The 24,865-nt window shown below is 46.6% G+C and overlaps 2 protein-coding genes across 2 annotated transcripts in view; one reads left to right on the forward strand and one right to left on the reverse strand.

Annotated features, from left to right (window-relative positions):
- Window positions 1-24,865, forward strand: part of LOC146833833 (uncharacterized) — a 338,179-nt gene that overhangs the window by 225,074 nt on the left and 88,240 nt on the right. The window lies entirely within an intron of this gene.
- The window catches only part of LAMC1 (laminin subunit gamma 1), a 329,476-nt gene that overhangs the window by 137,017 nt on the left and 167,594 nt on the right, over window positions 1-24,865 (reverse strand). The window contains exons 4-8 of the mRNA XM_085601731.1: window positions 23,598-23,764; window positions 23,116-23,304; window positions 16,792-16,909; window positions 11,827-11,925; window positions 7,373-7,509 (exon numbers count right to left, since the gene is read on the reverse strand). Of these exons, the coding sequence (XP_085457857.1) occupies window positions 7,373-7,509; window positions 11,827-11,925; window positions 16,792-16,909; window positions 23,116-23,304; window positions 23,598-23,764 (710 nt within the window). The remainder of the gene's footprint in view (window positions 1-7,372; window positions 7,510-11,826; window positions 11,926-16,791; window positions 16,910-23,115; window positions 23,305-23,597; window positions 23,765-24,865) is intronic.

Consider the following 24,865-nt stretch of genomic DNA (forward strand, 5'->3'; position numbering starts at 1 on the left):
GCAGACGTACATCTCGCAAGCTCAACGGCTCAATGGCTCAAACAGATGCACACAGGCCGCACTAAGCAACGTGGGTGAAGCAGAAGCCCTCGTTGTAATCCGCCGACTGCTAAAGGTGAATCACACATAAAAGAACCAGTTCTACAAATTAACAGAGACCGGATTTTCTGATCAATATCATTGCTTTTCACACAGAATCACCCCCCAGTTTCACTGAAATCAAGCTACTGGATACCACAAACGTTTTATTGTGCAGTTGACTCCTGGAGATGTTAGCTGCACTGTCATTTACAGTATAGACTAGAATAAGGGTTTATGATGCAGTTATTTGAGGCCTTCGGACAGCCCCATATGGGAAATCAGGCGAAAGGAATATGCTACTTACCAGTATGCATCTGTTCTTGGCATGTAGAGCTGCAGAGTTGTACACTTAGCATAGGTCGCCATCTGGTGTTGGGCCCGGATGTTTGCAGTTTGTTTTTCTTCTTGGACCGTCTTTGGAAGTCACGAGTTTGGTGACTCCTCCTTCGGTCCGTACTGCGCATGGGCTTCGGCTCCATCCTCAGATTGTTTTTCGCCAACAGGGAAATGATGGAGCGTAGTAATAACAGTGAGAAACCCATGTGTGTTGTATCTAAATAAGATGGACTGGAACGGATACAGGTAGCCGGGGAGGCGGGTGGGCGTGTACAACTCTGCAGCTCTACATGCCAAGAACAGATGCATACTGGTAAGTAGCATATTCCGTTCGAGGCATATGAGCTGCAGATTGTACACTTAGCATAGATTATATAGCAGTACCCAACCTTAGCGGCGACCACCGGTATCCGTTGCAGCTGTTTGAAAGAGTGTTTTTAGTACAGCCTGGCCCACCCTAGCTTGCTGCTGGGAATGCACATCTACACAGTAGTGTTTTGTGAATGTGTGCGGTGTAGACCATGTGGCTGCCTTGCATATGTCATCTAAGGGTATATTCCCTAGAAAAGCCATAGAAGCCCCTAACTTTCTTGTAGAGTGGGCTTTAGGGGGAACAGATAATGTTCTCTTTGCCTTCTGATAGCAAATTTGTATGCATTTTACAATCCACCTAGCTATCCCTGATTTTGAGATGGGGTTGCCTTTATGTGGTGGAGAAAAGGAGACGAACAACTGTTTGGTCTTCCTGAAGGGTTGCGTTCTTTGTATGTAATATAGCAACGCTCTTTTCACATCTAGTGTGTGTAAGGCCCTTTCCGCAACAGATTGGGGTTGCGAAAAGAAGACAGGTAATTCCACTGATTGATTGAGGTGGAAGGGGGTAATGACTTTGGGCAGGAACTTCGGATTAGTTCGAAGTATGACCTTGCTGTGATGCATTTGTATGTAAGGTTCCTGTATGGTGAACGCTTGTATTTCACCAACCCTTCTAAGGGAAGTGATAGCTACAAGGAAAGCTGTTTTCCAGGTGAGAAATTGTAGCTCACATTTGTGCATTGGTTCGAAGGGCGGACCCATTAGTCGTGTAAGGACCAAATTTAGATTCCATACAGGGGAGGGTGGTGCCCTGGGAGGAATTACTCGTTTGAGGCCTTCCATGAAGGCTTTAATAGCGGGCACTCTGAAGAGTGACAAATGCTGTCTGTTTTGTAGATAGGCAGCGATCGCTGCTAGGTGTAGGCGTATGGATGAATACGCCAGGTTACACCTGTGAAGATGGAGCAGATAGCATATGATGTGTTGTATGGATGCATCTAGAGGGTTGATTGTATTGTTACGGCAGTACATTACAAATCTTTTCCACTTTGCGGCATAGCATGCTCTAGTGGTAGGACGTCTGGCTTCCATGATGATGTTCATGCAATCAGGGGGAAGGTTAAGGTACCCGAATTCTAAGATTTCAGGAGCCAGATCGCCAGGTTGAGCTGAGCTGGGTCCGGGTGCCTGATTTCTCCATGGTTCTGGGTTAGGAGGCATGGGGAAAGGTGCAGTTTTTGATGTGGTACCACTGATAGTTGTAGTAGCGTGGTGTACCACGGCTGTCTGGCCCACGTCGGAGCTACCAGAATGAGTGTGAGGGAGTGCTGTTGTAGTTTCCTGACCACTAATGGAATTAGTGGGAGAGGTGGAAAGGCGTATGCAAATCTGCCTGACCAGTTCATCCATATCGCATTGCCCTTGGACAATGGGTGTGGGTATCTGGCGGCGAAGCTTGGGCATTTTTTGTTTTCGTGGGTGGCGAAGAGGTCTATTTGAGGATGCCCCCACTGTCGGAAGAATGGGTGAAGAACTTGTGGATGCAGTTCCCATTCGTGTAGTTGTTGAGTCTGTCTGCTGAGCAGATCTGCTATGGTGTTTTGTACGCCTGGAACATGTTGTGCCAGGAGAAAAATGTTTTGGGGAATTGCCCATCTCCATATGCTCTGGGCTAAGCGGGAGAGCTGGGGAGAGTGTGTCCCCCCCTGTTTCTGTATATAATACATCGCAGTCATGTTGTCTGTGCGAATGAGGACTGCTTTGCCTGAAATCTGCTTTTGGAAAGATTTTAGGGCTAGAAAGATCGCCAAAAGCTCCAGATGGTTGATGTGGAGCGTTTTTTGCTGTGGCGTCCATAGACCTTGCATTGTGAGGTGTAAGAGGTGCGCTCCCCAGCCGGAGAGCGATGCGTCCGCTGTTAGAGTCACTTGGGGAACCGGGTCCAGGAACGGCCGTCCCTTGGAAAGGTTTGTGGTGTTCCACCACTGCAGAGAGTGATGTGTGCGGCCGTCCACCAACACCAGATCCGTCAGCTGACCCTGGGCCTGGTTCCACTGTTGTGCTAGGCACTCCTGAAGTGGACGCATGTGGAGTCTTGCATGGGGCACTATGAAGATGCAAGACGCCATCATCCCTATGAGCTTCATAAACACTCTTGCTGGTAGAGAGTGTTGAGGAAGGAATATTTTGCGTAAGGCTAGAATGCTTGTGATTCTGGCTGAGTTTGGATAGGCAATACCTTTTGAGGTGTCTATGGTGGCCCCGAGATATTGCTTTGTGTGAGATGGTATGAGGTGGGACTTTTGGTAGTTCACCGTGAAGCCTAGCTGATGAAGCAGTTGGATGGTGCTGTTTGTATGTTGCACGCATTGGTGGTAGGACGCGGCTTTTATGAGCCAGTCGTCTAAGTAAGGGAAGACGTGAACATGTTGACGTCTGAGGTGTGCTGCTACTACTGCTAGGCATTTGGTAAACACCCGTGGTGCAGTGGTGACCCCGAAGGGGAGAACCTTGAATTGGTAATGTTGCCCGTCCACCACGAACCTGAGGTATTTTCTGTGAGAGGGGTGTATTGGAATGTGAAAGTACGCGTCTTTCAGATCCAGTGTTGTGAGAAAGTCTCCCTGGCAGAGGAGTGGGAGGACTTGTTGTAAGGTGACCATGTGAAAGTGGTCTGAATGTATGTAGGCATTTAGAGGCCGGAGATCCAGAATGGGTCTGAGGGTCTCGTCTTTCTTTGGGATTAAGAAATATAGGGAGTAGACCCCTAGATTTCGTTGATTGTCGGGTACCTGCTCTATGGCGTGTTTCTGGAGGAGCGAGAGTACCTCTTGTTTGAGCAGTGTGGAATGCTCTTGGGACATTGGACGGTGCCTTGGTGGGATATTGGGTGGGGTAGATGTTAGCTCGAGGCAGTACCCTGACCGAATGATTTGGGTCACCCATTTGTCCGATGTTATGGACTCCCATACGTGGATAAAATCTTGTAGTCTGCCCCCGACCGGAGTGGAATGGTCTGGGGGGAGCGAAGGGGAGTCATTGTGCGGGTGGGGTGGCAGAACGGGTATTGTTGGTTTTGCCCCTGCCCTTATTGTTGTTGCCTCTGTAACCACCTCTTTGGTTGCCCTTTGAAAAGGTATTTTGAGGAGGGGATTTGTAGGAGGTAGAGGCATTATCGGTGGAGGAGCCTCTACCTGTGCCACGAAAGGACGAGCGTCGAAAGGAACGCTTAGAGGCTTGGGTCTGGAGCGCTCCCATAGACTTCGCTGTGTCTGTATCTTTCTTCATTTTTTCGAGCGCTTCGTCTACCTTTGGGCCAAAGAGTGTTTGCTGGTCAAAGGTGTGATTAAGTATTGATGTCTGGACCTCAGGCTTGAACCCTGATATCCTGAGCCAGGCATGGCGTCGAAGCAGGACACTGGTGTTTATGGCTCTAGAAGCAGTGTCTGCTGCATCGAGGGCACACTTAATGGAGGTGTTTGTGATTAGTTTGCCCTCCTGTATCAGGTCATGAGCTTGGCGTTTGTATTTCTCTGGAAGGTGCTGCATAAGAGCCTCTAATTCATCATAGTGTGCTCTATCATATCGCGCAAGCAGTGCTTGTGTATTTGCAATGCGCCACATGTTTGCAGCCTGGTAGGCGGTGCGTTTACCAGACGCGTCCAGAAGTTTAGATTCCTTGTCTGGTGGTGGGGCATCTCCTGAGGATTGGGAGTTAGCCCTCTTTCTAGCTGTGGAGACAACTAGGGAATCTAGAGGAGCAGGGCCCTTGATGTATGCAGGGTCTGTGGGTGCCGCCTTGTACTTCTTCTCTATTCTAGGGTTTAGTACTCTGGCTCTGACAGGGTCTTTGAATACCTCTGTAGCGTGCTTGGTGACACCCTTAAGCATGGGTAAAATAGCAGTGGAACGATCTTGTAAATCAAATGTATCCAGTAGGAAGTCTTCTTCCACTGGTTCCGTGTGCATGTCCACCCCATGGTAGTGTGCTGCTCTCTGCACTAAATGGTGAAACCCTAAAGAGTCCTCTGGAGGAGACGGCCTTGATGGGTATAGGTCGTCTTGAGGTACATTGGGTACATCAGGGTTATTATAATCCTCCCATGGATCTGGGGTCCCTGGTGGAGTGGGATCCATTGGGGCGTCCCCTGGGTCATTGTCCGGGTCCCCGTCATCCGGGTCTGGGGATGGGGCCGGATCGTAGTGAGGTAAAGGTGGAGGGGGTGGTGGTGGGAGGGGGGGTGGCAGTGGGGAGGGTACTCTAAGGGGAGAAGTAGCTGAGTCCCTCTTTTTGGGTGGAGGAGGAGGAGCCGGAGCCTCAAGGCGACGCTTCTTAGTAATCACAGTCAAAAGGCCAGTCTTTGGATCTCTGGACAAAGTCTTTTGTAAAGGGTCTGGTGTAAACAGAGCCAATGGCGCCGAGTCGTCTGTCGGCACCGGCGATTTCGGAACCGGAGGTTTCGATGTTCTGTGTACGCCCTGCTTTTTGGAGGTCTCCGTGTGTTTCGGCGTCGAATGCTGTTTCGGCGCCGGAGCGTCGGTGCCGACCGATTTCTGTTTGTGTTTGGTCGGCGCCGAGTGTCCAGGCTTCGGCACCGGTGGTTTCGGAGTCGAGCTGGATTTTGCAGGCTTCGGTGCCGAGTGGTGTTTATCGGCACCGGGCGTCGGCTGGCTCGATCCCGAGCTGCCGTGAGACTTTGAGTGCTTCGACACCGGGCCCGAAGGTGGGGTGATCGAGGCTTTGGTTTTGGTTTTGCCCAGGCCGGCAGGCGAGGGAGTAACCGGAGTCTCTTTGGTTTTCGGTGCGGGGCTGGGAGGGGGCATTGTACTCACGGCCCGCTGTCCTGGTGTTACGTCCTCCAGGTCGGAGTCGTCGGCCTCGGAAGCGCTGACGATGTCTTCTCCCAGTTCGGTGTGTGTCTGCCCCGAAGCTTCGGCGTCGTCTCCGAAGATGTCCGGTGGAACTGTCGAGGATGAGTGCGCCATGGTGCGTCGAGCCTTTCGATCTCGGATCGTTTTCTTCGATCGAAAAGACTTGCAGGCGGGGCAGTCTCGAGCCTCGTGTTCCGGAGAGAGGCAAAGGTTACACACCTGATGGAGGTCGGTGTGGGGAAATTTAGACCCACATTTTGGGCACTTTTTAAACGGAGTCCTTTCCATCGGCCGGGACCGGAGTCGCGGAGGGCCCGAAGGCCGGTGTCGATGTACGGGATGGAAAAAGTGCCGCTTCGAGAGATGAAGATGATGAAGGAACTCGAAGAATCGAGGATTTTCCGTCGAGGCTGGAACCGTAGAAGTTCGAAGCCGGAGTACGAAGGATCACATCCGAGCCCGATGGCGGAAAAAAACAATCTGAGGATGGAGCCGAAGCCCATGCGCAGTACGGACCGAAGGAGGAGTCACCAAACTCGTGACTTCCAAAGACGGTCCAAGAAGAAAAACAAACTGCAAACATCCGGGCCCAACACCAGATGGCGACCTATGCTAAGTGTACAATCTGCAGCTCATATGCCTCGAACTCAGGATTTACTAGAGGGAAAGTACAAAGCACATAACTGCAACAAAAAAATACACCTACAGGAAATCTATCATGCCAAAACAATTGCTACCGAGGTTCCATATTCAGAGCAGCACCATGGAGCTCACTAGATGTGGCCCCAACATACTTGCGTGTAGATGTGCAGGCAAGAAATAAAGAATGATCATGCACTTCTGAGAGTGTCTGCATACGACCATAAACCAAACTGAAAAGGGACAACATTACTTTAAAATGTATGCACAGAATAGGGATCTTAGAGTTTTATGCCGCACAGACTTCTTACTTCAGTTTAATTTTTGGCAGCTCACTATTTAACAGATTTGCAAGCGATCCTACTCAAACACATTTCAAACGTATGAAAAATATTCACACACTCAACTGTGACCTGATGCTCTCAATGCATAGAGAATTGAGTTTTTCAGCTCAAACACACGGTCAGGATTTTGAAACATGCCTGCTTATCTTTACATGACGAAATTTCTAAACACATCCACTAAATGGAAGCATTGTGAAAGAACTTTTAAGTAATTGCAAATTTATGCCGAAACAAGCACTGACAAAAACAAGGTATCTAGACTGCACTGTGAGAAAAGTGCTCTGCAGAGTTACCCAGGGGCAACCACCTTTAGCAGGAGAGGGCTATGTGAGGGCAGTTAGCAGCACTGAGAGCCTCGGATGTGAAGCCCATGACAGAACTACCTGCATGTGCACCAAGGAAGCAAATTGCCACCATCACCAAAGGTATAACTAAGTCAATGGCAACGTTTAACCATCTGGTAAATGGTGTAGCCATGTACTGATCAAATGAACACTCGCTAAAGACCGCTAAGGCACTCCGTTGTAAAACTTTAAACAAGTTACTATTACTAGATCGAGCTAGAGAAACAGATATTACAATGTCAGACATATTGGAAGGTGGGGGGGTGCATGAAAAAATTGCACACGGATAATATTGTTTTTTTAAACTGTTGGGTAATTACCACTCACAGCAAGACTGGGTCACAGAATAGTTCATAATGAAAAAATAAGTGCAGTCCAGTGTGCATCCATATCAATCCGAGGCTGTGATGCGAACCAAACTAAATGGACACAACTGCTTACCTATCTGAAAAGTTGAGGAGATGCTGTAAACGCCGTAGCCTTCGGCATTGGTGCACACAGATGAGTGTCCGAAGCAAAAACAGGGGGTGCAGCCACGGGTGTTTGCAGAATCCAGATTAAAGAACCCTGGTTTACACCTAAGCAAGAGAAAGAAATATCAAGAGCGGATAGCATTTTCTAAGTTAAGTGGTACATAAAGTGCACCTAGGCAATCCCAATTTTCATTCACACTTTGGTACATGCTTGCGAAAAACAACCTGTAGCTTTTGAGAGGTAAAAACATCTGCGTTCTAATTTTAAACACTACAAGAATTCAAACAGCACCACAAAGTCCCACAAATACAGAATGCAGGCTACATAAATGTTTAGCACATATCAGTACTCCATCTCCGTGGAAGAGCAATGGAGGTGGATTCTCAAGTATATCCTCCCATAAATAAACACACTAAACTACTTGAGTATGATGGAGTCACAACTGTTCTATTGCCGTTCAGACTTGTTTGAGCAGGGAGTGAACAAAAGATTTTTGAGAGGTCGTCACAGCCCTTAACAGGGCATGCTTCATTTTCTGAGGAACTCACACTGGGGTAGGAACAATACCACCCCAGTAGACTCAACCGAGGGATACTATTTTATACCCTGGGAGTTCTTATAAATTGGCAAGAAAAAGTATAAAATATACCTAGAGGTATAGTCAAAGATTTTCTTTATTAGCGAGTACCCCATGTATGATTAAAAACATTAACTGTTGGTCATGAGGTGAAATGTAAAGAATCAATTGACCTAAAAAAACAAATCCTGTAATTAACATTGCTGTTTTGAAGGTGGCTATTGGCACATAATGCCCAACAGTGGGCAGTACCAATGTTGAGCATTTTTCAAAGCTAGGTGGTCAGTTAAGGCATGGCATGCTCTGACCATTTAGCATTTTGAGGCCCACAACTCCAGAGAGAATGTCCTCATTATTGAGGTGGAGTGTCGGAGACAATTCAGCGCGTTACATCGTGGTTTTTTACCAATGCCAAAACACGATTTGAAGAGACCAAGGGCTGGGGATGCAGCTGAACAGAATTGACCAGGTCTAACACTGGTCCCATGGGAGATGGAATTAGTTGCTCACTCAGTCCACAGGTCACCATACTGCCACCAGACTGCTTCTGTAGCTAGGAAGCAGGGCTGAGCAGAAGTTGAACCGGTGCTGAAATATCGGCTCCACCGGCCTTGGACTTGGAGAAAACGAGGAGAGAATACTGGAAAATGTATTTCAGTCTCATATCTGGACCTGGTCCCCGGCAGAATAGCCGAAGGGCGAAAGGACAAGTTCAGCCGTGTTGGTGCTTTGGACAGCCTCGGTTCTGACCGCTCACCCTGGCGCCGCACCTACCCCTTGACTGAGTAGCCTACTTTCTGTTCAAGCACAGTCGGCTCTTTTACCCTGACTGCACACAGCAGAGGAGGCCACCGGTGAGTGAGGGCTTAGTCCACCCAGGTTGGGTAAAGGGTGGTCAGGGTTACAGCCAGGGTAATAGTGCTACTAAGGGAGGTGTTGAGCAGGGTGTGAGGGTCTGTAACCAGCTGGTGGGCATTGCCATGACGGAGACCCGGGGACCTTCACATTCTTAGGTGATAACGCAACCAAAACTTGAACTGAAACAGTATGGGAGATTGCTTTTACCTCTGAGGACTGTGGGATAACAGAGTTGAATGAGGTGCTTAGTCAGCGCGTTTGAGACAATGTGCCAGCAGGAGTGACAAGCAGCAACTGGCATAATGAAATAATTCAGTGGAGGGATTGAGGGCCCTTGAAAGCAATTTTAGCAGGAGTTACACATTTTGCGCCAAGAGACCTTTTGGTGAATGTGTGCTATACAAATGGTCTATAACAGAACACATAACATATCACATTTCTTGATCCCGTTGCCCGGTAACCCACAGAAATTAATAACAAACTGCAATCATGAAGACAAAATCCCGAGAAGCAGGTTTGGAAGGTCAGCTAAAGGGCACAAAAACAGATCTAACTATTAAAGTGTGAGTAAATGGGGTGTATTTTATGGTGTGGCTGTGCGACCTCACTGTGTAAAACACTTACCAACCCATTTAGTTCCAGTAGGTTTCATCGGTCAAACCCTCAGCCTAACCCCATGTAGGTGTGGCACTGAGCAGCAAGGCTTACACAGAGGAAGAAGTGTAAAGCACTTAAACAGCACCAAAACAATTGAAGAAGAAATCAAAACAACATGCAAGAAATTCAACACAAATTTATAAAAATAGACTTTTTTTGTTCCAACTTTAGACACTGGGACGAAAAATTATCACCAGAGGGTTCCAGAGGCATGTATTTTCCATGTAATAAATCAAAATGTTTTCATTCAACTGCGAATAAGCCATGGCAAATTCAAAAATTCAGACACTTAAAAACTTTTTCAAGAAAGGGCACTTTATCAGCGTTGTAATGGATTCCTACGAAGTGATCCTGATGCAAGTGATGAAGAATGCTGAAGACACTCGAAAGATGCTGTGGATGGGAGTCTGTCGATGGATACTTCCTGCAGGTACTCCTTGGTCCACGAAGATGGTGCTGGATTGATGTCCCACAAGGTCCTTTCTGTTCGAGCTGAAGTTGCGTCGCCATTAAACTACAAGACGCCCTGTGTCGCAGTCACAGGCCAATCCTTCCTAGGTCAGTAGTTCGCCTTTGGAGGGTCCCAGCAACTCTCCGACAGCACTCCTGGGCTCAGCGAACTCAAGTGCAACTTTATGCATTGGGTCTTGGTCCTTGGTGCTGCACGGCGACGGAGGTAGCAGCTTGAAGGCTTTGGGCTGCCAACTGGCCCCAGCAGGCATCTCCAGTTGTATCCCTGTGCTGCGAGCAGAAGGCCAGTCAGAATTTCCGTACACTTTTTAAAACTTTGCTGGGCTCTGAAGACAGCTTTTTCCCTGGACACGGCAGGCACAGTAATTTAAGGAAGAAGAGGTCCGCTGCTACAAGATAACTTGCCCAAGGCAGGGATAATATCAATGAATTACAAAAGAAGTTTCAGGCAATTTGCCCATTTTATGCTTGGAAAATGCATGCACGGAAGGATGCAGTTGGTAGCCAATGGGCTACCAGGTTCCCTCCCTCCTGGTGACTACTTCCTGCGGAGTGTGGTATCTGGCTATCCCGGGATGCACAATTCTGCCTACTCCAAAGATGGCGAGACCGCTCTCTCTGTGTTCAGATCTCACTATCCCACTACCTTAGGGCTTTACCCCCTAGGGAAAACGATTTGGCAACTGTTCCTCTACCTTCCGTGCCAGCCTGTCTAAACAATGGGACAGCCCTCTTCCCTAGTGTGACATCTGCCCTTCAAAGGCAGCTTCTCCTTTCAAGGTGGCAGCTTTGTAAAAGTTGCACACTGCAACAAGTTACACTAATTTCGACTTGCTGGTTCTTAATTCCTTGATTTAAGAGCACCGGCTGTGGAGACAGAGTTCCAATAGCTGGGTCCAAAACAATGGTATGGCCATCTCATCTATCTGCGATGAACAACGGACACCCTGAAGATCTGCCTGCCAGTCAGTGTTTCCTCCTGTTGCTTTTTTAGTTTGTCTTCTGTCTTTATGATTTCTAGTCCCAAGGATGTATGTGCTGCACTCGTTAAAGTATCGACAAATCTTCTACTCTGAAATTCTCCTAGACTAACATTTATAGCTTGTTTCTTGAAATTTTTGAAACAGTGTAGTACAAGGCGGAATGGATAGGCCTAATAAAATACAATTATTAGAAGCCATTTTTTTCTGCCATATAAAGAACACCTGAAAGGTTATGAGACCACAAAGTCTTCCCTACAAAACAGAAAAAAAATCAGCAATTTACATTTACTCTAATAGGGTCACAAAAGAAGGCTTCTCTTTTACAAATTAACGAATAACGAAGGTCAAACGCTCCACAGGACAGGTACGCAAAGCAAATATACTAAACTCATCTAATACTCTCAATAAAGTTAAAAGAAGTTGGAAGTAGGTTTCAGAGAACTTAAGTGCACACTGCAAAATGCATATAACTTGGCAATATCTGAGATCTAAATTCCATTTATCGAGCTGTAGCAGCTAGCATCTTGAATACAAAATTAACAGAAGGTTGACCACAGGCTAAAATATTTTAGTTTAATTTGGGTGTTGCTGCTTAAATACAGAAAAGTAGGACATGCTGGCCAGGGGAGGTCTTTTGTGCTACAAACTAGGATAATGGAATTCCAGTGTGTAATATCATTCATGCTACCATTTCTTAAACTCTGCAAACCACTGATTTCATCTCAAAGTCTAGCACAAAGATGCCACTTTTGTATTATTGAGGTTACAAAAAGTAATAGCATTAAGGAGCCAAAATACAGATGCCAAGGACTTATTGCATCCATCAAACAACTCAATAGATTTAAAAAACCCAAGTACCCAGTAAGCGGACTCACCTTTCGCAGCTGAAGCCCTCTACGTTATCTTTGCAGTTACAGCGTCCAGTATCAACATTACACTCATCAGTGCTTCCAGCTGGGTTACAGGAGCATGGCCTGCACAAATAGAGAATTAGAAATCAAATCAAAAGGTAATCTCAATTTAGAAAGTAGATAAGTTGAAACAAAATTCCTCACGTTTACACAATCCGTTTTGCTAGGTAATAACATTTCAAGAAAACTGTAGAGCACATTTGCCAACACAATTCCAGTAACTTAAGTTGAAGGGCATATCATATGAACTACTTATAGAGCACACGTTCACCCGAAAAGCACCAAGGTTCAAGAATTGACTGATAGCTACAGACAAACTAGATGAAAAAAAGAGGTATTTTAAGACCAAGTTATTCGAAATAAGGTAAGTACCTTTTTAATTAAAAATACTTCCCACTTTGAAAACTCAACACAAGTTTTTCAACACAGTCCAATGTTACCCTATGGGGAAAACAAAATTGCGGTTACACAGGTAAATAAATACAGCACGTTACAAATCTAGTCTTCGGATTCAAAACACAGCAAGGGCCAGAAGTCAAATGAGTACCAAAACTGACCCACCAGTAGCACAGAGGCAGCTGGGTTCAGAACTCAAAATCAGAGTTCGGCCCAATGCTTTTCAACGGAGATAGGCGGTGACTGGAGCCACTTGGCTTGTAGGTAGGGGAACGGTTGCAAGGGCCAAGCTTTGGGACTTGGGACCAGCACAGGGGGCTGAGGGGGGGCATGGCACAAAGCAGAATCAAACACCACCAGCGGCACAGGGGAGGCCGGAAGCAAGATGGAAACACACAACACCAGCGACAGAAGAGGTAAGTTGAGGTTTGGGGGGGGGGGGGGGGGGGAGAATCGCAGGGGCACTGCTGGTTAAGCTCACCAAAGCCTGGGAGCTGCGGTGCAGGGGTGCCTTTAGACGTCGGAAATCTTTCCCGGACGGTTGGGGGTGGGGAGGGAGGTCTTCAGATTCACTGTGAAGGCACAGTAGTGGGGGCCAGGAGAGGTCGGCCAATGCTGGGTTGTGAGTCCTGGTCAATAGGGACACTTCACTGGTCAGTTGGGATACACAGACTCAGGCATCGGATGCAGAGTGGGCAGGGCTTGCAGATCTGCCGGGATCTGGAGTCTTTGTTGCAGTTTTCTTCGGGACAGGTCTGCTGTCCATGGGAGATTGGAGCCTTTGTTGAAGGCAGCAGTCCTCCTAGGGATTTCAGAAGTCAATGGCTGCAAGAAAGGCCGCAGGTTCGTCAAAGATGGAGACAGGCCGGTAGGGCTGGGGACAAGGCAGTTGTCTTCAGTCTTCTCTGCAGGATCATTATCTTCCTTCATAGGTTGTCGCAGATCTAGTTTCTAGGTTGGGGGGGGGGGGGGGAGGCACCTAAATATTAAATTTGGGATGCGTTGCAGGAGAGTAGCAGGTAGGGCCAATAGGCACCTTACCTGAGGTGACTACACTCATTATGCCACCCTCCATAAACTTTGCCCCGATTGGAGGAGTTCTCCCTCCATCTTCAAGATGGCAGAGACGTAAATTGTGCTTTATCTTGCCTCCATCCCCTTAGGGGCAAAGGTGGGCACACCATCTATTCTTAAAAAAACATTCTGTCGCTTTCCCGACCAAAGCAGGAGTGTAAACCAGGGGCTGCATCTGCTGCTAGTAGCAGAGGCTGAGGGGTTCCCTCTTCAGGCCCATCCTGTGGGAGGAGGCAAGACACCTCTGCTCAGGCCGTGCATTGTTTCTGGTCCCAGAGAGCAGGGGCTCTCTACCCAGGGGCCCAAAAACACATCTGACCAGCTGTAGGCAGCCAGCCACCACCAGAGACCACATCAGGGTTGGTAGGTTTTCAGGAGGCACCTCTGAGTTGCCCGGTGGGTATATTGTATAATAAATCGTACACGGTCATCAGAGTGGGTTTATTCAGAGGAGTAGTTTGGTACCAAACACTCCTAGGTTCAGTGAAGCCGTCATGATGCAGTGGAACTCCAGTTGTCGAGTTTCCAGCCCATGTACTCTATATGGATTCACTGGCCCTTACAATATTAGGAAATGGACCTTAATGTTGTAGAGACATATCTACTCATGCAGATAAGCCCTCACCTGTGGGATAGTGCACCCTGCCTTAGAGCTGTGAGGCCTGGTAGAGGGGTGACTTAGCTATGCCCTCAGACAGTGTTAAGTGGCATGGCACACAGTCATGATGCCATGCTGACTGTCGTTTTCTCCCTCACGGGAGCATGCAAGCTGCAAGGGAAGAGGCCGCAGGTGGTGACTAGGAGACCAGTCTGGCCAAACCCAAGAGTGGGCTCAGCTTTTGAGGGTCTTGGGATCCCATTGGCGCCATCGGATTCCTCAGACTCTGGCTGCGGGGCTCAGGTGCATGGGTGTTTTGAGGCGTCGGGTTGTCGCGGTCAGAGACTCTCAGTTTATAGTGACCTGGTGAAGAGGGGAAACGGGGCAGCAGGGACACTCTTGGTGCTGGCCTTGTGGATCCTGATATCCCTTGAAGGTAGATCGGTCTTTGTGCTGTCGGAGTCCGGACTGGACCACCAACAAGCCTTGGTTGCTGCAAATGCTCTGGTACCCTGGGCATTTAAGCAGTGCAGCTCCTGGGGGTCCTGGCGTCTCAACTTGTCAAGGAGATGGATCTGACCTCCTGGAGCAACAAAACCTTAACTTGTCACGTTGCTCCTTCAGTGGGCCCAATGGCCAGCAACATGGTAAGGAGCAGCTCCTCTTCTCTAAGAGAGATTTTTTCTTGTTGTTGAGGTGCTAGGCAGTTCTCCAAGTGTTTTGGGAAAGATATCAAGCTCTTGGCTTAGTAAGTCCTAGCGATGGTCAAAGTGCAAGCAGCCTCGCAAGGTTTTACGTCAATCTTTGGTGATGCAAGTCTTCAACCTCTTTGGTAGTCTTCCTTTCTTCCTCGGTTTCCTGTAATCTAATCTTATTTCCTGGTGGCAGGGGCCCACCTAAATACTAAATTTAGGGGCATTAAGTGGAATGAAGGGTAGTAGCCAATGGGCTACTTACCCTTGGTATCACTACACCCCCTAGGTGACCACTTCCTGTGGGGAGTAGGCATCACCCCTCCCAGTGTTCCAAATTCCACCACACTCAAGATGGGGGAATCCTTTCTTTCGGGTTCACTTAAGGATGCCCACTCTAGAGGCGTGTCCAGCCTTGCAGTGCAACACGCCTCCTGACATTTCCCCACCTGTCCTGGTGCCAAATGGGCACCAGGGCAGGTGGTGGCATCCTCCAGGCCTGGGGGAAGCAAAGCTCCCATATCAAAGGCGGTGAGCTGTATGAAGTCCCCTGCCTTGACATGCTAATTAACTAGCCATCCTGTTAGAAGGAGGTGTAAGTGTCTCCTGTCAGAGAAGGCATGTTTTTTTTGTTTTTTTTACCTCAGAGCGGGGCTCTCACCCCCTAGTGCTCAGAAACTAGTCTGTAGCGGCAGGCTGGGCAGGACAAGTCAGCCAACACACTAGAAGGGACCAGGGGGTACCGCTAAGGGTGCATGTATTTTAAAAAAAATCCATCACTGGAATCAGTGTGGGTTTATTAATAGATGTTGTTTGATACCAAACACCATAGGTTTCAGCAAAGTCATTCTGTGGCTCGAAAACTCGTTTTGACCAGTGACCAGTACATACCTTAAGATTGCTTCCCTGCTCACTTGTAATATCCAGCAATGGAAGTAGACATTACAGGGCCATATCTGCTCATGCAGGTATGTCTTCACATACTATACCACAGCCTGTCTTAGGGCTCCAAGGCATGCTGTTGGGGTGGCAATATAGCCCATGCAGTGTATATGGCATGGCACACCCATGTCATGTTTTCAGACATGGTTTGCACCATGTCACACACACTGCAATGGCAGTCAGTGTGGAAGTTGATTGTGGGTCCCATAGGGTAGTATAAGATTTGCTGCAGCTCTTAGGGACCCTCTTAAGTACTCATGCCCTAGGCACCAGGGATACCATTTTCTAGGGACTTACAGGGGTACTAAAGTATTTTGACAATTGTAGAACGAGACCTCTTTGTTTTAAAAAAGGAGCACTGGTATGAAGGTCTGGTTAGCAGGCCTCAGTGCAAATCAGCATCCAGCAGTAAAAAGAGAGCAAAACGTGTTGGTGGGTGCGGTGGGACAACTCCAACAAAAGCCCAGTTTCCTACACAGTGTACGATTGCTCTGCCAGTCTGCAGTGGCAAACTCGGGGACTTGTTTTACTAAGGGGACATCTACGGTGGCACAACAAGTGCTGCAAGCCTTGGGGTACCCCTCTAACTTACATGCCCTGGGTACCGAGGTACGGCTAGAAGGCCTCAGTGCATTCAGAGTAAAAAAACACAGCAGCATCAGTCGAAAATCTCGGGGATGACCATACAACGCATTCCCTTACATTGCTCCTTAAGGGTGGAATGGCCTCTTTCTCCTCACCAGGGCTTCCGCTCTTCATGAATTCCACAAGAAGCTGAAGACTTGGCTTTTTAGTTAACTAACCTACCATAGGCAGGGTTAGACTTTTCACACACACACACACACACACACACACAACCACCTGCTCAGCACCAGGATGCCCTTGGGGTGCTAGTGCACTTCACAAATATACATAACATTGTTTATTTCACTTGTGTTGTGATTTTTAAAGATAAAGGTTTATGGGCAGAGGAGTAAGTCTATGTGGGTTTACCTATGGCTAGAACTGCAGGTAAAATCTGAATCCTGGCAAGAATGCAAACTCTTACCAAAACTGCAGTTTTTCTGATTTAACACAGGAGACTAGGCTCACGTTAGGTCCACATCCAGCAGGGAAGGAGAACAGTTCTTTGGAAGATGACATTCACAAAAGTAAGGCTGGAACACTCCCAAGAAATCCTACACAGAGTATACCTTAATACACAAACAATTTAAGTTATCTACTTGCCTGCAGCCGGCCTCTGTGAGAGAGTGAAACCCGGGCTGGCATCGGTCACATTTCTCGCCCATCACTCCTGGTTTACAGCTACATCGCCCGTAGTTGTCACACTGTGTGCTGAGAGACCCTGAGCAGACAGAGATTAAAGAGCTCATCAACAGACATTTGAGGTACTCAAACTAGTAACTATGATGGTTTATTTACAACAGGGCAATGAATCTAGGATCTGCCACAGAAATCACCTTACTTTGCACGTGTACTTGTGAAGATCTCCCTCCACTCACCTTCATATTAAGAAAGGTGTTGGAATAAGGTCGCCACATACGTTTCTCCAAAACAGGCACACACACTGAAGTAAAGAAAAGCCTGCTCGTTCATTAAGTCTTCTGTTCGCCCCATCTTGCAGTTTCAGCAAAACGCAACTGCAGGAGGTGCTAAGACTGCGCTTCTATCCAAGTTGCTCTTTTTTCCCCCGCTATGCCACCACCAGTTTCCCCCACCATCAGTTATATCGGTGCTTTAAACTAAATAGTTTGAGGGTATCCGTATTTGCAAAGAAGGCAACAGTGATTGTCAGATTGAATGTTCTTGGTTTTTACTGGGTCCTCTGAACATTAAAATGCGAACAATTCTCATAACAGGATGCACTAATAACAGGACCATCAGTATTCACAGGGTGCATACTTGATAAATAAATTCAGCACCTGCCAAAAAAATAACCCTATTTCTAAGAACCACTTTCGCTACCAATAAAAATCCTCGATATTTTATGTAGAATTTTGAGTGAAATGTCAAATGTGTTTGCATGTTCAAAAATTCCTCTCACTTTCCACTACTCCGGGTCATTTTTATTTGGTTAGCTGTGCCTACTCAGCAGGACACCATGTTTTCAGCCCTGACTTTTCGTGTGACAAGTAGCACTGTGGAAATAGCAGTCACAGGTGTCATCCGAAGAACCAGCTGAGTTGATGAACAGGACGTGTGTTGGCTTTTCTAAAGGTCCTGGGGAAATCGTTTTTTCCAGTCAATATCCAATGTGGGAAATATTTACCACTGGTGTCCCAAAGGCCACCAACAAGATTACACTCAGATTGCATATCTAAGTTACTCCCTTTCGGCACCTGACTCTAGATAGCAAGAGCATGCAGTCACAGCTTACTATAGGCGGTGGTAGAGGTTAGAAACTCGGACGGAGCATTGCAGAATAAATGGCATTCAAACAATGCTGAGCCAATGCTATGATAAACAAAAACAACACTTGTACTGGCAGAGCAGTTAAAATATGACCCTAAAACCCAAAGGACTAACGTGCTGGAGTTTGTAAATGTCCTGTTTTTTCGGTCGAGCCTCGCCAGCGCATGCACTGCTCTGCGAGGCAAGCTGTATTAGATCATGCACTTGAATCTCAGGCCACTCTACGCCCATATTTTTCATTAGCTTGTGTCTTTGTCCTTTGTAAATGCTGGCTTCTGATTCGGTAATCGGCTCGTTAGACCCGCCCCCCCCCATGACAGCCTTGTCTTCATTTGTAAACTCCCAGGAGGGCTGGCCTTTTCACTTCGTTGTTACACGGTCTGTGTTATTTACTCTGTAAGCACTATTTTCTTTCATGGGTTTTGCCCTACTGCAGGCACGACGTGCTTTCCTTACATTCAGCGTGCCATGTGCACTTTCCAAGCAGCCAGGACAATGGTGGCCGCTTGTTTGCAATGCCATAGGTCTCACATGTAGGAGAGTTTGAGCTATTGCCATTGTAAACGACAATAGCTTAAACTCTCACAAATGCGACACCTATTGGTTTACAAATATTTTTGTGGGTTGTTACCAAGCACCCCATGCCGCGCTTGCACTTAATAGAGGCCACGCCCCTTTCTTTAAACACGGCTTGTCTAAAGAAAGGGGTATGGCCTCTATTAAGTGCAAGCGTGGCATGGGCCTCTTGGAAACAATATTTGCAATTCAATAGGTCTCATATTTGCGAGAATTTAAGCTATTATCAAATGCGAGACCTATTGCACTGCAAATGCTGGTTCTAGTAATGTTTCCCTGGCCCTCCACTATTTTATAGCCCCCCGACAATTTGGTGGCTCACTTTAGAGGTATTTATGGATTGAGGGATTGAGAGAGGAGTCTCACTGTTTCGGACTACACTAACCTTCGGTTCAAATTAGGGGAAGTCAGAGATGCGATTGGGCATATTAGCAGAAATACCGCCCCTGGCCCTGATGGGGTTCCCGCTGATTTATTCAAGTTGAATGCTAATCTGTGGGCACCTCTTCTCACTAGGATTTTGAGTGCAGTCGTTAAAACTGGGATCCCCTTCACATGGTCGCACTCGGATTATTCCCATCTTTAAAAAGGGAGTCAAGTCAGACCCAAAGTTTTATAGGCCAATATCATTCCTGGATTCAACTCTCAAGATTGTTGGGAGAGTCATCCGAGTCTTCAAGAGAGGACGGAGCAGAATCGCATTCTTTACGATATTCAATATTGTTTTAGACCAAGGAAAAGCACTATTGTTCAGGGTTTGAACTTAAATCTTATAATCAATAAGGTCACTGTGGCTAGGCCTAGCAGTAGCCATATGATGTTTATGGATATCACTTCTGCGTTTGACAATGTGGATAGAAACAAACTTTGGCCTTTAATGATCCCTCAGGATTTATTCTTTAGTTCTTTATTTCCTGCCTGACCTGTATTTGAATAAGTTTGTGTGCGTTAGGTATGGTGGAAATAGGGATTATACAGAACGCTTTGCCATCACTCGCAGGGGGTGGGGGGGAGGGGGGGGGGGTTCTGTTTGATCAGAAAGGATCCTGGTCACCTCTGATTTTGGTTAAACTGTCACTTTTTAGGAGGACAGTGGGTGCACTCTTCGATTTTGCCACCAGGCTTGTGAACAGACCAATCCAAACCTTACTGAAGATTTTTTATGCCAAACGTGGGTTTGCAGACTTATACGGCAGCAAACGGGGGGGGGGATGTATACTGCTCTTCGATTCAAGTGGTGGAGATGGTAATTTCTTCAATTTTTAGATTTTTTTGAATGCCTCAGGTATTTATTCATTGCATTTTCTATGGAAATTGTTTTCTGAAATAAATATTTATGATTGACTAATTGGGTGCCAAACTGCTTCTGACTATAATACATGGTTGTCATGCCTGTGCAAAATAAGCACTACCTTGTTGCAAATTTGCTTTGAAAATCATGCAGGGCTATTTGCTATACCGTTAACTACTGCACACTGATGTGATGGAGCTGCTCCTTTGTTGACCGTTAGCCTTGAGTTGCTACGGTGATCACGTGGGCTCCTGAACCCATGAGGGATGAGTCTACTGATAATCACTTGAGGATGTGGGTCAAGAAACAACTTGCCCAGCAACTTTTTTTTTTTTAATCCACCATTTAGGATCCACCAACATTACGTCCTCTCAGTACGGCTAGGAGCATGTCACCTCTTATAAATAATGTATCTTCTTGTGTTGGTTTGAGTTCCATATTCAAGGCATTACTACCCTGGATTTCAGCGGATCTAACATTTTCTTCAGCATGGCCTTTAACATTAGTAAAAAATCAGGTAGTAAGCTGTTTTTTAAATGGTTTAAGCTCCTTCTAAATTTTGGCGCAAAGGAGTCTTCTTGGTGATAAACTCTAATACTGTCAGGCATCATCCTGCTAAACAGTGAATCAGACTTCACAGAAATTGTAAATGTGACAATGGTCTGCATTTATATATTGGTCTGAGTTGCTAAATACAGGTGGTGTGGGTTGTTCGCCTGTTTGCGACTTAGGTGGCGATATAGCATCCTCAAATGTTAGTCTATGCTGCTTGTGTGTTGGAGTGGTGCTGGAAGGGGGTCATGATACTACATGCTCAGTTTTAGAACAGAACTCTACAGTCCTCTGTCTCGGATCTAGGCTGCTGCCTTCTTTGGTTCCTGGGTTAGGAGGTGCTGATGCCAGTTTGTTGCATTCTTGGCTCTGAGGCCTTATGTCTTTGATTTGAGGTTCTTCTGGGACAGAGTGTTTTTTCAACATCGAACAGTTTTCAGATGATGTGGTCAGCACCGAAAGGGGCTCCTTTGTATGTGGTTTAGAGCAGAGGTCACTCCCCAGAGGGCATCTCCTCGTGTCTGTGACCTCTGTCTATTTAAGGCCAAGGGAAGCTTTGGTTGGTTCTCTGTATCTGTCCCAGAACATCGAGGTGTTGGCAAAGTCGTGGGTGCAGATGCAGATTTTGGGAGGGGCCCCGGAGACTGATCACTCTAGAGTCATGGGAGGCTACATACAAGGGACTTCTGATGGTCATCCAGACTACCAAAAGGACCTACCCTTTCATCATCAGAACTGGGTTCTTTGACGTCCTTGCCAACTGCGCCAGATGAAGACTCAATCCTGGCCCTGAATCTTGGAATAATGCACCCATTGTGTGCCCCTTCAGTGCCAAATGTTTTATCCACCCCAGTCAAATAGGCAACCTTGTCGTGGTCCATAGGTAGGAGGAAGTTTTAGACTTGATGCTGATTTGATCACATGAATTTACTAGAACAGGAAGGGTATACATTTAAATGTGTTTTTCATACTCTCTTCACATAAGTCATCGTTATAGGATCTGGCTCTAAGCTCATCACACAGTTCAGCTACGGTTAGGTCAAAGAAGGCATGATTCCTGGATTTTCTCGGTCAAATACTCGATGTCTATTTTGTATGAGGTGCTCTAGTTATGCGACAACATGATTAATGTCTTTCGATGCGCAGCAGTATTGGGGACGTGGAAACACGCCTGAACCTGATGGCCGAAAAACTAAAAACTGAGGTGGAGTTTGTGTCCAAGTGCATTATGGGCTTCAGGGGTGACATCATAAGTCACCTCAAAACTAACACTACAACTTTGGGGAGAAAAAAAGGAAGTTGAAACATCCAAGCCAATACTGGATATCCATAGTGTGCACAGCTCATTATCTACAGAAGCACATACTGCAAACATGACAAACCATCTAAGTCACTGCCTTGTAATCACATCTGTCCCAAGACCCCAAGAAAAGTTGTCACCTGCTTCATTCTCGAGTGACCCTGAAGTGCTGTGATATCCCAATGCCACACTCATGACTGTCATTGGCTAGGCATTTATTACAATATAGAAATGCACATTTTCAGAATTGGTTAGCTTCCTCAGACAGTAGATGAATGCGAACACCTGACATGCATATCACTGGATCACTTTGCATCTATTGAACTGCCCTGGTCATCAAGTTTCATATTTCTCAAGGAAGGTAATAAGAAGACTAACAAGTAAAAATCTGATAGATCAGTCCTTCATTGCTCATGAATAATTCTGATGATTGTCAAATACACTGCTGGAGGTCATTGAACGAAAATTACTTTAAAAATTAGAAAGATTAAGCAAGTTACTTTCGTCCAATGTGTTGAAAAGATAAAACACTATAGAGCGTGAACGTACAAGGACCCCACATCTGTATGTGAAAGAAGATCCAGTCCATACTGAAGAGTGGCGGCTGCCTGGGAACGGGGGTGGTATGGCGGATTTAAAAAAATTAACTTACTTTCTCTGCTGCACGCCTCTCCTCCGTCCTCTTCAGATCTGCTGCAAGCACCGGAAGCGCCCAGCCTTCCAGACCCTCCAAGCCAATCACGACGCTGCATGAGCAGCGTCATATGTCATGTCTGAGCGGCCTGTTTGGCTGCTACGGCAGTGCCTTGGAGGCTGGGCATGTTCTCCACGGGGCTGTGCAACACAGCCCCGAGGAGAACACGCTAAGTGCACATCCCGGTTGGGCCGGCCCAAAAGGGGCCAGCGAAACTATCATGCACACTTCGAGTGGAAACCACTCCTCACTCTGCTCTGGCGTCACAGAGCCCAGCACTGCCCCACAGTGCTGCATAGAAAAATAAAATGATAACGTCCAATTATTTTATTTCTCTTTTATGCACTGCTGAAATAACAGTGGAGCGACGCTCCTCCGTCTTAGCGAAGGAGCTGCCACTGGTGTAAATGCAAGTCACACTGTAAGGAAGCCAGAAGTCTCTTAATTCTTAAATACTAGATTGGGCTCTGCGTCAACATGGAACATTAAGGCAGTGCTCTTTGTTTTATCATTGCAAATTTTTTATTTTTTTTACTTTGAGGAAAAGAGGTTACTAGTTCGAATATTTCAAAACAATCCTGACATCTAATTAGCAATGGGAGAAGATAAGTGCAAGTATAGGAACATGAGGACATTTCTGCACTGGGAATATCCAAGGTCATTTTCTAGAAATACATAAACACAACTGCAGACAGCATTCAGGCTATCCTTAATATCTTTTCTTACCAATGGGGTTACAGTTGCATGGAAGACAGGGTTCTTCGCTTGCCTGGCGGTAGTGGTTCTCTCGGCATCTCTCGCAGTTTGCGCCGTCAGTGTTGTCGATGCAGCCACTGCAGTGCCCTCCATGGCCTGTAGCTCGGTACAGCTCCGGGTCAAAATAGCATTCTCTTGATCGACCATTACAGTTGCAAGCTGAATGGGAGTGAAAACACAAGCCAATTTAGAAAAGCTAGCTTGAGCACCCTATAAAACAAAATCACCATGGACCATATATGGACCCCACCCATTAAGCCTCCTCTTTAGGGTGGCACCCTTTCCCTCAAGAATATTTCTAGTGCTAAACTTATAGCATTTCTTTGTAGTGTGACTGTGATCTGCATTCAAGTCCAAAACAAGGCTTTTACAGCAAGGAGCATTGTTCTGCCTCAGCATTCCCCATACACAACATAATACGTCGAAAACGGGGAGGAGACATTGCTATATACCCAGGCATTCATTGGCACTATCAGCAGTTGCTCTCCTCCAAGGACGGTCGTTGTAAAACGGGAGACACTTGTCGCAGTCTGCGCCAGCGGTGTTGTGGGTACACAAGCAGACCAGCTTCGCAAACTCGTTCTTCACACACTCACTGGCATGGCCGTTGCACTTACACCTAGAGATGGGAGGAGGTAGAGAGGACAAGCAGGCGGTCAGCAGACTGTCTAGGACACACAAAAAGATAATGTATCTGTGACAATAGTTTTGCAGATTAACAGTTAAAGAATAACATACTTAGCATATAACATGTAGTGGGCGATGGACGATTGAGTAATAAAATGAGGCAGTCAGTCAAATTAAGTTTGTACACCTTACAGTGATCGGAAGTGAGCATAACGGAAAGCCTGTTAAGCGCACCTCCAAGGACGCCGGGTGAGATACATTTGAATATGTAACAGTTTACGTTTCAAAGTTATTTTCACAGACAAAAAGCTCGGTTTGCATCAATCTTTGGGAAACTGTCCCAGGTACATTATGCAGGAAAGAAGCAGCATTTCAAACGAGAGCTGTGGTGTTTGCAGAAAAGGGGCACTCGTCAGAGGACTGCCACCGTTTCAAGACAAATCCTACGGAAAACGAATGAGCAACAAGCCGCAAACATCATCCATAAGTATTACCTTTACCAAAAGTAAACCAAAAAGTTACGCGTTTTAGAAAAATGACGAAATACATATTGAATAAGGCATTCAAATCTATAATGCAATTTAACTCAGCTGAAAAATAACAATAAGAGCTTAAAACGGCTTTTGCCAAAGGAAAAACACCTCAAATGAAGGCAGCAGGGCACCGAGCCCTCTAGCCCTCACAGAGACTGCTGGGGAGTCCGCCTTCAGTAGCCACAAATTGCGTAACTGTGCAAACCTACAAAAACATTTTCTCTCATAACATTCTTAGGGATTACTTTCTCAAAAACTGGTTCCTCCCCAAGACACCAGTCTAGCAGCACCAAAGTTCCAATGAGTTCTCGCCAATACACCAGTGCACTGGATGCTTTAAGCCTACCAGCGGAAAGGCTCACCCAGCAGCCCACATTTCCCCATGGTCGGCGCTTCTCAGCTTCTAGACTCTTTAGGGACCAGCAGTCCTCAGTATACAAATCCTCTCCACACAACTGGTACCAGAGTGTCCACCTATCTACCACATACAAAGAGCGTTCACAGTCAGAACTGCAGCATTTATTGAATAATTAAAATCCTATTAATACACAAAGGAATAA

Source organism: Triturus cristatus, chromosome 4_2 (genome assembly GCF_964204655.1).
Source record: "Triturus cristatus chromosome 4_2, aTriCri1.1, whole genome shotgun sequence".
In the NCBI taxonomy this organism is placed as follows: Eukaryota; Metazoa; Chordata; class Amphibia; order Caudata; family Salamandridae; genus Triturus; species Triturus cristatus.